The 12,716-nt window shown below is 44.6% G+C and overlaps 1 protein-coding gene across 4 annotated transcripts in view; it reads right to left on the minus strand.

The window, feature by feature from the left end:
• LOC111963154 (palmitoyltransferase ZDHHC14) overlaps positions 1-12,716 on the minus strand; it is a 99,017-nt gene that overhangs the window by 51,196 nt on the left and 35,105 nt on the right. For all 4 annotated transcript variants that reach the window (XM_023986393.2, XM_023986391.2, XM_023986395.2 and 1 more), the window contains one exon: positions 5,675-5,835. In XM_023986393.2, the coding sequence (XP_023842161.1) occupies positions 5,675-5,835 (161 nt within the window). The remainder of the gene's footprint in view (positions 1-5,674; positions 5,836-12,716) is intronic.

The raw sequence follows: 12,716 nt of genomic DNA on the forward strand, positions 1-12,716 counted from the left end.
TCAGGAGCCTTGTGGGAAACCTTAATAATCATATAGGGCCTGGCTGCGACCAACAAACCCTAAATGTCAGTGCATCCTCCTCAGCCGATCACCATCACACACACCACCTATTTCCTCTGCAGGGAGAGGAGCAGGAGTTTAGCATGGCCACAGGCTTTAGAAACATCCCCTGACATTTACTGGCTCGTCTACACTCGGTCTCTGGCACGCACAGCAGAAGAGACCAGAAGGGAAGAGAGATCTCCACCGTCGTTCTGGTAATGTCTTTCTGAGAGCTTTTGGAGTTGGCATGCACCCACCTGAAGGATGCCAGATTCTCAGTCTCTGCAGTGATGCCACTTCTGCCCAGGGCCTGCATTGTTAAACATGGCAGACAGGCAGACAGGCAGACAAACAGGTTGCCTGGAAAGAGGAGCTGCACTAACAACAGTGGAGATTGATCTACTAGGCTGACTGTGCTGGAGAGTTCCCCTACTATCATATCCAGTACACACATACACTATATATGCAAAAGTATATGGACACCCATTCAAATTAGTGGATTCGGCTATTTCAGCCACAACCGTAGCTGACAGGAGTATAAAAATCGAGCACACAGCCATGCAATCTCCATAGACAAACATTGTCAGTAGAATGGCCTTACTGAAGAGCTCAGTGACTTTCAACGTGGCACTATCATAGGATGCAAGTAATTTGGTTAAATGTCTGCCCTGCTAGAGCTACCCCGTTCACCTGTAAGTGCTGTTATTGTGAAGTGGAAACGTCTAGGAGCAACAAGGGCTCAGCCGCGAAGTGGTAGGCCACACAAGCTCACAGAACGGGACTGCTGAGTGCTGAAGCGCGTAAAAAATAATTTAAAAAAAAACGCCAGCCCTCGGTTGTAACACTCACTACCGAGTTCCAAACTGCCTCTGGAAGCAACGTCAGCACAAGAACTGTTCGTCGGGAGCTTCATGAAATGGGTTTTCATAGCCGAGTAGCTACACACAAGCCTAAGATCACCATGCGCAATGCTAAGCATCGGCTGGAGTGGTGCAAAGCTCGCTGCCATTGAACTCTGGAGCAGTGGAAACGCGTTCTCTGGAGTGATGAATCACACTTCACCATCTGGCAGTCTGATGGACACATCTGTGTTTAGCGGTTGCCAGGGGAATGCTACCTTCCCGAATGCATAGTGCCAACTGTAAAGTTTGGTGGAGGAGGAATAATGGTCTGAGGCTATTTTTCATGGTTACGGTTAGAACCCTTAGTTCCAGTGAAGGGAAATCTTAACGCTACAGCATACGATGACATTCTAGACGATTCTGTGCTTCCAACTTTGTGGCAACAGTTTGGGGAAGGCCCTTTCCTGTTTCAGCATGACAATGCCCAAGTTCACAAAGCGAGGTCCATACAGAAATGGTTTGTCGAGATCGATGTGGAAGAACATGACTGGCCTGCACAGAGCCCTGACCTCAACCCCATCGAACACCTTTGGGATGAATTGTAACACCGACAGCGAGCCAGGCCTAATCGCCCAACATCAGTGCCCGACCTCATTAATGCTCTCGTGGCTGAATGGAAGCAAATCCCAGCAGCAATGTTCCAACATCTAGTGGAAAGCCTTCCCAGAAGAGTGGAGGCTGTTATAGCAGCAAAGGGGGGACCAACTCCATATTAATGCCCATGATTTTGGAATGAGATGTTCGACTAGCAGGTGTTTACATAGCTTTGGTATTGTAGTGTAGCAGGGACAGGACAGGAGTCAGGACAGGGGCCCATTGATTTACACAGCAGGCTTTAGCCACTGAGCCCAGAGGAGATGGGAGTGAGATGGAGAGTGGGTGAGGTGGAGAGTTATTGAGGGAGAGAAAGAGTGAGTGAAAGTGGGAGTGAGAAAGTTGCTGCTCTCAGCAAACCACAGTTCCCCTCTGTGGTTCCCCTAACGATAGACAGATGTGTCCATCCAGCAAACATCTACAACAACACAGGACACAACACTGCACTTCCTGTTATAGGACACACATTGCATCCCAGACATAGGGCACCGATGAATAGGCACCGTGTTCCGTCTCATTCCGTCTATAGTTTCACAACAGATCAATACCAGAGGTGAACTGAGGCCCTTTACCACTTTGAAGGGAAGACAATAGCATGAATTATTCAGAAGGCTGCTGGGAATTAAGGAAGAACCAGTTCAACATTACTTCACTATGTGATCTATTCTAATTTAGCCTGACTGACTGACTGTCATCTTTCCAAGGAGTCAGGGAGAGCTTACACCGCGCTGTCATAACACTATAAGCTAGGCAACGTAACAAGCACTTAGGCCATAGACAAATTGGACAGTGTGCACGTCATGTCACGCCAAGCATCAGTAGGTATCATTTTAAGGACCACTAATACACTCGGACAGTGTTTCTTTCTGCAAAATGCGACTGACCACAGCAGGCAGAAACTATCTCATTTCCTTCCCTCACACTGTGGAGGCCGCTGAAGCAGGGAGATTCTCTCTCTGCCTCGTTCTCTCTCTGCCTCGCTCTCTCTCTCCAGGAACCAGTCCCATGAGTTAATATGCCTATATTTAGTCATTCTCTCACAGCAACACCAGCTCTGGTCCTTGGAACCCACTGCTCGTTACCTTCAACAACACTACCAGGAACATGGATTCAAACTGACAAATAAACAATGACTTTTATTGTATTTTATTGTCACATACACCAGATAGGTGAGATACTGTGTTTTATCGTTGTCCATCATAGGCCAGGTAGTATATTTCAAAAATCAACACTGCTAGGCTGGTAAAAATAAAAACACACATAAATCTGAGTTGTCTGTATCAGCCTTTTTACAGACTGACTGCCAGACTTTGGTATTTTCCCACAATATCAACCCAGGCAGGGAGGGAGTTGATGACATGAGCCGAGTTGCCAGAGAGTCTCTAGTCTGTCTGCACAGTTACAACCCTGTAAACACTGACAGTAAAAAAGGCTTTGTAATAACAGCATGCGTTGTAAAGGAAGCACCTCTAACACCAGTAGCAGAGCGGGCTGTAGAATGCTCATTCACCCAGTGAAACAGAGAATACATAACATACCATGCTATGACAACACCGCACACTCACGTCTCCTAACGCTGTGAAGCACAGCGAGAGGGAGAGCTTCAGCTCCACTAATGAGAGCCCCCTCTGAAGACGAGGGTCGTCTTCTCAGAGACGTGCAGTCAGTGTGTGTGCGTGTGTGTGTATTCGTGCGCTTGGGTGTGTCAAGTCATATAAGGTTGCGCTGCTGGAAAAGAGCATGGCTGTCTAGGCTGAGGACGGATGGGAGCAGCCAGCCACTTACACACAAAGCCTAAGAAATACAGCCTGTAAACGTGAGGAATGAGCCCTGACGTGGGTGTGCGAGTGTGTGTGTGTGCGTGTGACAGAGAAAGATGGAAAGGGAGATGGTAGAGATGGTGAAAGAGGCCAGAAAGATTCATGTGAGATAGGCCAAGTCACACGAGAGAAAGGGAATGGGGGGCGGGGGGGGGTCAAGGAATATAAAGGTGAAGACAGAGATAAAACACAAAGAGTGAGAGTCTGAAGCAGAGTAAGATGTCTACTCATTGTGAGAGCTGGATCAGGATAAGAGCTATCAGATCTGCTTTAATGTGTCTGCATGTCATCCAGCCAGGGCATGACTGGAGTATTGGGCAACAGTGGGAACCAGAGAGAGAGCGAGAATGAGGGAGAGGTGGAAGGAGTGGAGGGAATAAGGGAGTGAGAGAGAGAAAGAACCTGACAGTCAGAGTATGTAATCCACATTACATTTAAGGGCTTTTTCCTCTCTCTCCTCACTATGGGAAAATCCAGTGACCTTTCTCTCAGTGGGTTAAATCTGGCATTTCTGACAAAGGACCTCTAGCCAGTATTCTAGCCAGGTTAATGTATGGGCAGCATTAATCCGGACTGGAGATTTCATAAACTGGAGGGGTGCTCAGTCTGTGCTTGGGGGTGGATGGGTAGTGAGCCCTAACATGGTCCTAAAATCACCATTGTGGGATAGATAGCTGGATTCAGAGGTTTATATTAAGAACAGATAAATAGAAAGATCTGTCCATGTAGACAGCAGCTAGTCACTGCTTGGCACACCACTACAGATACACCCTTGGATCTGGGCAAGAGGCAGTTTGTTTGGATGCTGCCAATGACAGACATGGGCATGGTAGGTGATCCTGGGATGAACTACAGAGCTGATAGAGGGACTGTGATGTGGGATCATGGGAGATGTAGTTTTGAAGACGTGATGGGCACACAAGTTCCCACAGCCTTCAGTGCTCCAGTACAGTACAGTGCCACCCCTGTGTACTTAGGGTCGTTGTCCTGTTGGAAGGTGAACCTTCGCCCCGTCTGAGGTCCTGAGCGCTCTGGAGCAGGTTTTCATCAAGGATCTCGCTGTACTTTGCTCCGTTCATCTTTCCCTCGATCCTGAATAGTCTCCCAGTCCCTGCCGCTGAAAAACATCCCCACAGTACGATGCTGCCACCACCATGCTTCACCGTAGGGATGGTGCAAGGTTGCTATCAGACGTGACGCTTGGCATTCAGGCCAAAGCGTTCAATCTTGGTTTCAGACCAGAGAATCTAGTTTTTCATGGTCAGAGTTTCTAGGTGCCTTTTGGCAAACTCCAAGCGGGTTATCATGTGCCTTTTACTGAGGAGTGGCTTCTGGCCTGCACAGAGCCCTAACCTCAACCCTCTACCATAAAGGCCTGATTGGAGGAGTGCTGCAGAGATGGTTGTCCTTCTGGAAGGTTCTCCCAACTCCAGAGGAAACGCTGGAGCTCTGTCAGAGTGACCTTCAGGTTCTTGGTCACCTCCCTGACCAAGGACCTTCTCCCCCGATTGCTCAGTTTGGCCGTCTTGGTGGTTCCAAACTTCTTCCATTTAAGAATGATGGAGGCCACTGTGTTCTTGGGGACCTTCAATGCTGCAGACATTTTTTGGTACATTTCCCCAGACCTGTGCCTCGACACAATCCTGTCTCGGAGCTCTACGGATAATTCCTTCAACCTCATGGCTGGGTTGTTGCTCTGACATGCACTGTCAACTGTGGGACCTTATAGACAGGTGTGTGCCTTTCCAAATCATGTCCAATCAATTGAATTTGACAGCTAATCAAGCTGTAAAAACATCAAGGGTGATCAATGGAAACAGGATGCACCTGAGCTCAATTTCAAGTCTCACAGCAAAGAGTCTGAACATTATGTAAATAAGGTATTTGTTTTTTTATTTGTAATACATTTTCAAAAAAAAAATGTAAACCTGTTTTCGCATTTTCATTATGGGGTACTGTTTGTAGATTGATGAGGAAAAACATGTATTTAATCGATTTTAGAATAAGGCTGTAACGTAACAAAATGTGGAAAAAGTCAAAGGGTCTAAATAGTTTCCAAATGCACTGTATGTGACCTGCCAGGGGCTAAATGGAACACAGCCGCCCCTGAGGGAGAGGCATCAGTCAGACAACAAGACCACTGGCCTTGGCCTAGCAGGTGGAGGTCAAGGTGAGAGGGAGCGGTGGCTGTACAGAGGAGGGAACATGAAAGAAGGAGGGAGGGAGGAAAAGGAGGAGGGCGTGTGAGAGGGAGGATTAAGAAGAAGGGAGAAAGAGGAAATGTGACAAAGAGCGAATAGAGAGAGGTCTTCTTACCGATCTGTCTCTCCAGGTCAGCAGCTTCATCGGGCGTTGCTCGGGGCAGGACCCCTGGGTCACTGAAGCTGGTCCTGAAGAGAGTCCCCAGCACAAAGACAAACAGCACCCCCCCAATCACTGGGATGGCTGGGGTGAGCTGCAGCGACAGGAACGGACAGCTAGGGTAGAACACGAGAGAGAAAGGGCCAGAGTCAGACTCATACAGATCTTCATGAAACTGTAGTATTCAGAGCAGGCTGCACCAAGCCAAACACATGACCATCACTAGAAACAGCGGCGTATGTTGGCAGGACAGGAAAAAGTGTTGGGTCGGAAGTGGGTAGAATTATCCTCCACACCAAGCTCAATTTCAAAGCAGAGCGTAGATATTAGATACGGAGACTCATCACCTCTTATCTAAAAACGTTATTTTTAATCTTATAGCCTAACTAGACGATTGGCTATAAAAGGCCTGGGGAAAGTTGTGTAATTTAAATAAAATCAGAGAGGAAGAGGTAAACTTTAGGCTACTCTGGAGAATTTGCATGCAAGACAGCATAACAAGACATATGCGCACCACAGTTTTTTTTTAAGCCTGACACCTCTCTCCCCCTAGTGCTGGCTCGCCTCAGGCGTATTCATTACTCCGATTACGTTGCAAAACATTTCTTAAAAACGGAAGCAAACGGAACGAAGCATCTGAATTTGTCCAATAGCTTTACTTGACTCATCGCGCTCTAGCCAGTCCTTGAGCGGGCCAGTCACCAGTTGAACGTGTTTCCTCCTACAACATTGGTGCGGCTTGCTTCTGGGTTAAGCTGGCTGGTGTTAAGGAGCGTGGTTAGGCGTGTCATGTTTCGGAGAACGCATGACTCCACCTTCGCTTCGCCCGAGCCCGTTGGGGAGGTGCAGCAATGAGACAAGATCGAAATTGGGGAGACAAATGGGGGTAAAATACAAAAAGAAAATAATGAAAGGCAAAGGAGAGCAAGTCTTATATGACAATACTTTGAGAAGTACATTTTTTGTATTATTTTGAATCAGGGAGTCCTACTGAGACCAAGGTCTCTTTTACAGATGAGCCCTGAATTACAGAAATCACAGACATCAAAATATAAATACAAAATGCAACCAGAAAGGAAAACACTGTCATAAAAAACAAAGACATTCATCAGTAATAAGGTCCGCAATCAGTTTTCTGAATTGCCATAGAGGCAATGTTTGGGATGAGTTGGACCGTAGAGTGAAGGACAAACAAGCTAACAAGTGCTCAGTATATGTGGGATCTCCTTCAAGACTGTTGGAAAAGTATTCCAGGTGAAACTTGAGAGAAATGCCAAGAGTGTGCAAAGCTGTCAAAGGCAAAGTGTGGCTACTTTGAAGAATCTCAAATGTAAAAATATTTTGATTTGTTTAACACTTTTTTGGTTACTACATGTTTCCATACGTGTTATTTCATGGTGTGGATGTCTGCACTATTATTCTACAATGTAGAAAATAGTTTTAAAAAATAAAGAAAAACCCTTGAATGAGTAGGTGTCCAAACTTTTGACTGGTACTGTATATACAGTGCATTCAGAAAGTATTCAGACCCCTTGACTTTTTCCACATTTTGTTACGTTACAGCCTTAGTCTAAAATTGATTAAATAATTTTCCCCCCCTTATAAATCTCCATACAATACCCCATAATGACAAGGCAAAACAGGTTTTTACAAATGTTTACAACAACAAAAAATGCTGAAATAATCACTATTACATAAGTACTCAGTACTTTGTTGAAGGACCTTTGGCAGCGATTACAGCCTCAAGTCTTCTTTAGGTATGACGCTACAAAAACTTGGCACAGCTTTTTTGGGGAGTGTCTCCCATTCTTCTCTGCAGAAACTATCAAGCTCTGTCAGGTTGAATGGGGAGCATCGCTGCACAGCTATTTTGAAGTCTCTCTGAGATGTTCGATCGGGTTCAAGTCCGGGCTCTGGCTAGGCCACTCAAGGACATTCAGAGACTTGTCCCGAAGCCACTGCGTTGTCTTGGCTGTGTGCTTAGGGTCACTGTCCTGTTGGAAGGTGAACCTTCGCCCCAGTCTGAGGTCCTGAGTGCTCTGGAGCAGGTTTTCTTCAAGGATCCTGCTGTACTTTGATCCATTCAGCTTTGCATCGATCCTGACTAGTCTCTCCCAGTCTCTGCCACTGAAAAACATCCCCACAGCGTGATGCTGCCACCACCATGCCTCACCGTAGGGATGGTGCCAGGTTTCCTCCAGACATGACGCTTGGCATTCAGGCCAAAAAGTAAAATCTTGGTTTCATCAGACCAGAGAATCTTGTTTCTCATGTTCTGAGTTCTTTAGGTGCCTTTTGGCAAACTCCAAGCTGTCTGTCATGTGCCTTTTACTGGGGAGTGGCTTCCATAAAAGCCTGATTGGTGGAGTGCTGCAGAGAATGTTGTCCTTCTGGAAGGTTCTTCCATCTCCACAGCGGAACTCTGGAGCTCTGTCAGAGTGACCATCGGGTTCTTGGTCACCTCCCTGACCAAGGCCCATCTCCTGATTGCTCAGTTTGGCTAGGCGGCAGGCTCTAGGAAGATTCTTGGTGGTTACAAACTTCCTCCATTTAAGAATGATGGAGGCCACTGTGTTCTTGGGGACCTTTAATGCTGCAGAAATTGTTTGGTACCATTCCACAGATCTGTGCCTTGACAAAATCCTGTCTCGGAGCACTACAAACAATTCCTTCAACCTCATTGTGTGTCAGAGCAAAAACCAGGCCATGTCAACTGTTAGACCTTATATAGACAGGTATTTGCCTTTCCAAGTCATGTCCAATCAATTTAATTTACCACAGGTCGACTCCAATCAAGTTGTAGAAACATCTTAAGTATGATCAATGGAAACAGGATGCAGCTGAGCACAATTTGGAGGCTCAGAGCAAAGGGTCTGAATACTTACGTAAATTCAGTTTATTAGGTTTTATTTTTATATATTTGCAAAATAAAAAAATAAAAACTGTTTTTGCTTTGTCATTATGAGGTAGTGTGTGTAGACTGATGAAGAAAAACTGTAACGTAACAAAATATGGAAAAGTCAAGTGGTCTGAGTACTTCCCAAATGCACTGTATATACAGTATCAAACACGAGGTGAGCCATTCTTACTAATCTGCTAGAGAATCAGTTCGGATTTAAGTCTAGTTTTTGTATGAATAAAGCCTTTAGTGAGAGGTCCAATGCTTTAATATTTAATCATTTCTGCCCTCAGAATTCATATTGATTATATAAATAGGCCCATTTCATTTTGTCTGGCTTGACGTTCCAAATAAATAATATTTGCTCATATAATAATTTTAAAAAGTCATTTTTTTTAAAGTCATAAGTGAATAGGGATGAGACAAAATAATTAAAATCAGGGGGATTTTCCCACAAATAGACAAGTGCAGGACACTTTTTATTATGTGCAGAAAACCTGATTTAACACCATCAATATAAAAAACATCTGAATTAGCAGTGAGTGATCAACAGTATTGAAGGCCTTTGACAGATCAATGAAGCGGGCAGCACAATGTTACCTTTAATCCATAAAGTTAACCACATCATTTATAACCAGGGATGTAGCAGAGATATTGCTATGATCACTGAAGGATATAAGGAGGTCGGACTTTACCTGATCAGACTTTAACGGTTAATAAGTCAAACACACACACGTCAACAAATGTCATTCACAAATAACAAATCACTTAACATTGAACTGTGCCCAAATTGTTCCATTCACAACACATAAGGAGAAGTGATCCTAAACATGCATTACTGTCTCTCAGAGAGGAGGAATTGTTGTGAGGAGGCTAGATGACATGCGATAGGGTCCAGCGAGGCGAGAGGGCTCGATTATTCCATTAGTATGATATTCAACAGCAGGAGGGGAAAATGCCTGCGACAAGAGGACAAGCATTACTGCCGTTCAGAGCACTTAAGCTACTCTCATTCATTGATTGTTGTGTGAAAATCAATTCCAAGCAAAAACACACTTGATCATAAAGACCTGGCTGGGGCCTCGAAAAGGCAGTGATAGGTTGATGAGAGTGACATACATCCTTTCGCGTATGTGGATTTAGAGATGTGATAAGAGAGGTGAGAGCAGGCTATCTTTAGTCATGTTTGCCATCTGTTAGTTACGGCACTATGTGAGAACCAGGAAACATAGTATACTAGGCAAAGATACTGTGAAGCAGGGAGCTGTGGTGGTTGACTATCCAGCAGAGTTATGGCAGAGGACTGTTACTTCCAAGCGGATATAAGTCATCCTGAATGTATCACCATCACCTCCCTCCAGATGGCAACACCTTGGAAGCCTGGCCATACCCGCTGTGCAGCCAGAGCTGGAGCTGGAGCCAGCACTCCCACCAACCTGGCCACACTATTAATAAGTATGTCATTCTGGGCTTTGGTGCTTAAGTGGAGGATGGGAGTCCAAAGCTGAAGCTCAGTTGAGCTAAGGATCCATCAATGTTCTAAAGCTGTCTGGTAAAAATGTAACCATCTCAGGTTTGAGATTATGTTTCGTCGACTAGCCAAAATGAATGCAGCCAAAACTAAAGGAACCTTGGCCAGGAGGTGAGAGGAGTGTATTGATGGCCAGATTGCGGGTGTGACAGTCTTCCGATCCACTGGTTTTTCCAGTTCTGTGTATCAGGTGTCTGGGTGCCTGGACTACTGGTCTGTCCCTAGGGTACACCCTGGTCCTTGCCAATCCCATTCCAACGCTCCCATCCCTCAGTGGGGCTGCTACCAGGGTCCAGGGGACACTACATCATGAAGGCTGTACTACTACCACAACTGGGCAGCAGTTGCTGCCTGCAGCTGGCTAACATGCCAAACCTGTACCTACTATAGAAAGTGAGAATAGAGACAAGGTGAGAGTAGCTCCCGTTTCACTAAGTTCCCAGAGCTGTAGAGAAAAATGAGCTCCCACAGAAAGTGAAGGTAAAAGTAGAGGTGTGTGGATGAAACAGTTGATGACTTGAAACTCAACTGATAGAAAATAAAATAACTAAGACTTGACTGATGACTTGAAATGATCTGACCAGGTTTTGTAATGTTTTGTCACTCATGTTGTGGCACAGAGTCTCTGTGGACTACTCTCCACGCAGCCAGAGACAGTATCGCACTTGCAAAAATAAAACAGATTGGCTAGTGAAATGCACACTCAACCCTCTGACTGGACTAGCAAACTATCAATCAACACAGGTCGGGTAAGCTAGAGCAGTAAGATGGTTCTGGGAGGTTGCAAGTGTGAAACTGAAATCAAGAAAATATATTATTTGCATACATATTTACAACCATTTGTATTTTATATTTCTACCTGTGTTCTTCGATCTGGTCACTAACATAGGCCTAGGCATAGCACCAAATTCTTGTTTAAAAAACATCTAATCTGTGCTTCAGAAGCAAAAAGTTGCTCGTCTTGACTGTTGACCAGTCATCAGCATTGGTGCGCAAAGGAAACGAACACTCAGATTAGGGACCAGAAAGCGCTTGTTAAAAAAAAAAACTAATTAAAACAGAATAGCCTTTACCTACCTACTGTAAATTAACATTATCCATATAAAGTACCATTTAGCTACAGACGCATCTTTGCAACAACAATAGTCTGGCTACCTGATGACTTCATTGATCATTTTCCATATTTCCGATAGGCCTTGTTTGGCTGGGTTATAATTATATTCCTCAGTGGTGGTATTGGCTATATGTCTAAAGATAGCTGTATCATCGCACTACCTTCAATACTTATGGGATGAAGATGTAATTTATTTGCCAGAATATGTTACAATATTTCTGAGGAAAAAGTCCACAGACAGATCATGCTTTCCATCCGATCCTGCAGCCACCGCTGCATACAGGATAGCCGTTTGATCCTGCTTGGTCTGGACTCCAGAGAAGTGACAATGTGACATGATATCCCTAGTTTATATTAACTACTAACATGAACGACTTTCAGCTCAAAATGCACGTTTATTTCTGGATCTTGCATCTTGTGCACGTGAGTTCATCCTGTACGCGTGTGCATGTGCCGGGGTCGCATGCTTTGAACCACTCCTTTTTGGGGGTCACAGGTCAAAAAGTTTGAAAACCACCGAGCTAGCGAACAGATTGGTGATTTGTTGCACAGCTATAGGATCGGGTGCAGGTCAATCGTCAAATTGTAAGGAGAGAGGATTGCCATAAATGAACATGCACCAAAAATAATTTGTGATCAAGAATATGAACAGTTTACCTTGCAAGCTCACCAGAGAAGCATCAAGCAACAATTACTAGCATAGGCCTACTGGTCTTTTGGTATGTCAACATTGCTTGAAATCTATAATTGACTTATGAAGCTTGCATTTGGAATTTGTTGTAGACAAAATAATGAAAAGAGCTGTCTGGTAGCCTCAATAAATATACAAAATGTGTAGCTGAACAAGTCATTGCCTGTATAGATTTTTATTTTCCTTTACTTCAGACTTAACTTGAATTTTTTGGGACTTTCTCTTAGACTTTGACTTTGGACTTGACTCGAGTCTCGACCCATTCTACTGGGGACTTGACTTGAGACCTGGACCTTGTGAGTTGAGACTAAGGCTGTTAGTGACCGTATTACTGCCATGCTGGCGGTCACGAGTCATGACGGCAGTCAAATTCCACGTGACCGTTTAGTAACGGTAACTAGGCTTCTCCAAGCTCTGATGCTGCTGATGGTAATTAGTAGCCTACCACACTTGCTAACTGCCTGGTACTCAGTACTCAATTGTCCCTCTAAATCACTGACAACGCAAATGTAATCAAAAATCTAATCAAACACTTAATGAGTGCCCATGAGTTGCGCAACATTTCTATAGGCTATGCAATTGCGTGAGAAATCACAGTTTTGATGGCTATATTAAAAATAGGAAGATCCCATCAGCTTTCTGAAGGATAGGCCTACTATATTTATCTATCAACTTTCCTAATATTAAGCACATTCCTTAGATTTACAACAGGAGTATAGCCTACCTGGCTTGCATGAAAATAAACCACGGGGAAAAGAGTCA

The sequence above is a fragment of the Salvelinus sp. IW2-2015 genome, linkage group LG4q.2 (genome assembly GCF_002910315.2).
Source record: "Salvelinus sp. IW2-2015 linkage group LG4q.2, ASM291031v2, whole genome shotgun sequence".
Classification (NCBI taxonomy): Eukaryota; Metazoa; Chordata; class Actinopteri; order Salmoniformes; family Salmonidae; genus Salvelinus; species Salvelinus sp. IW2-2015.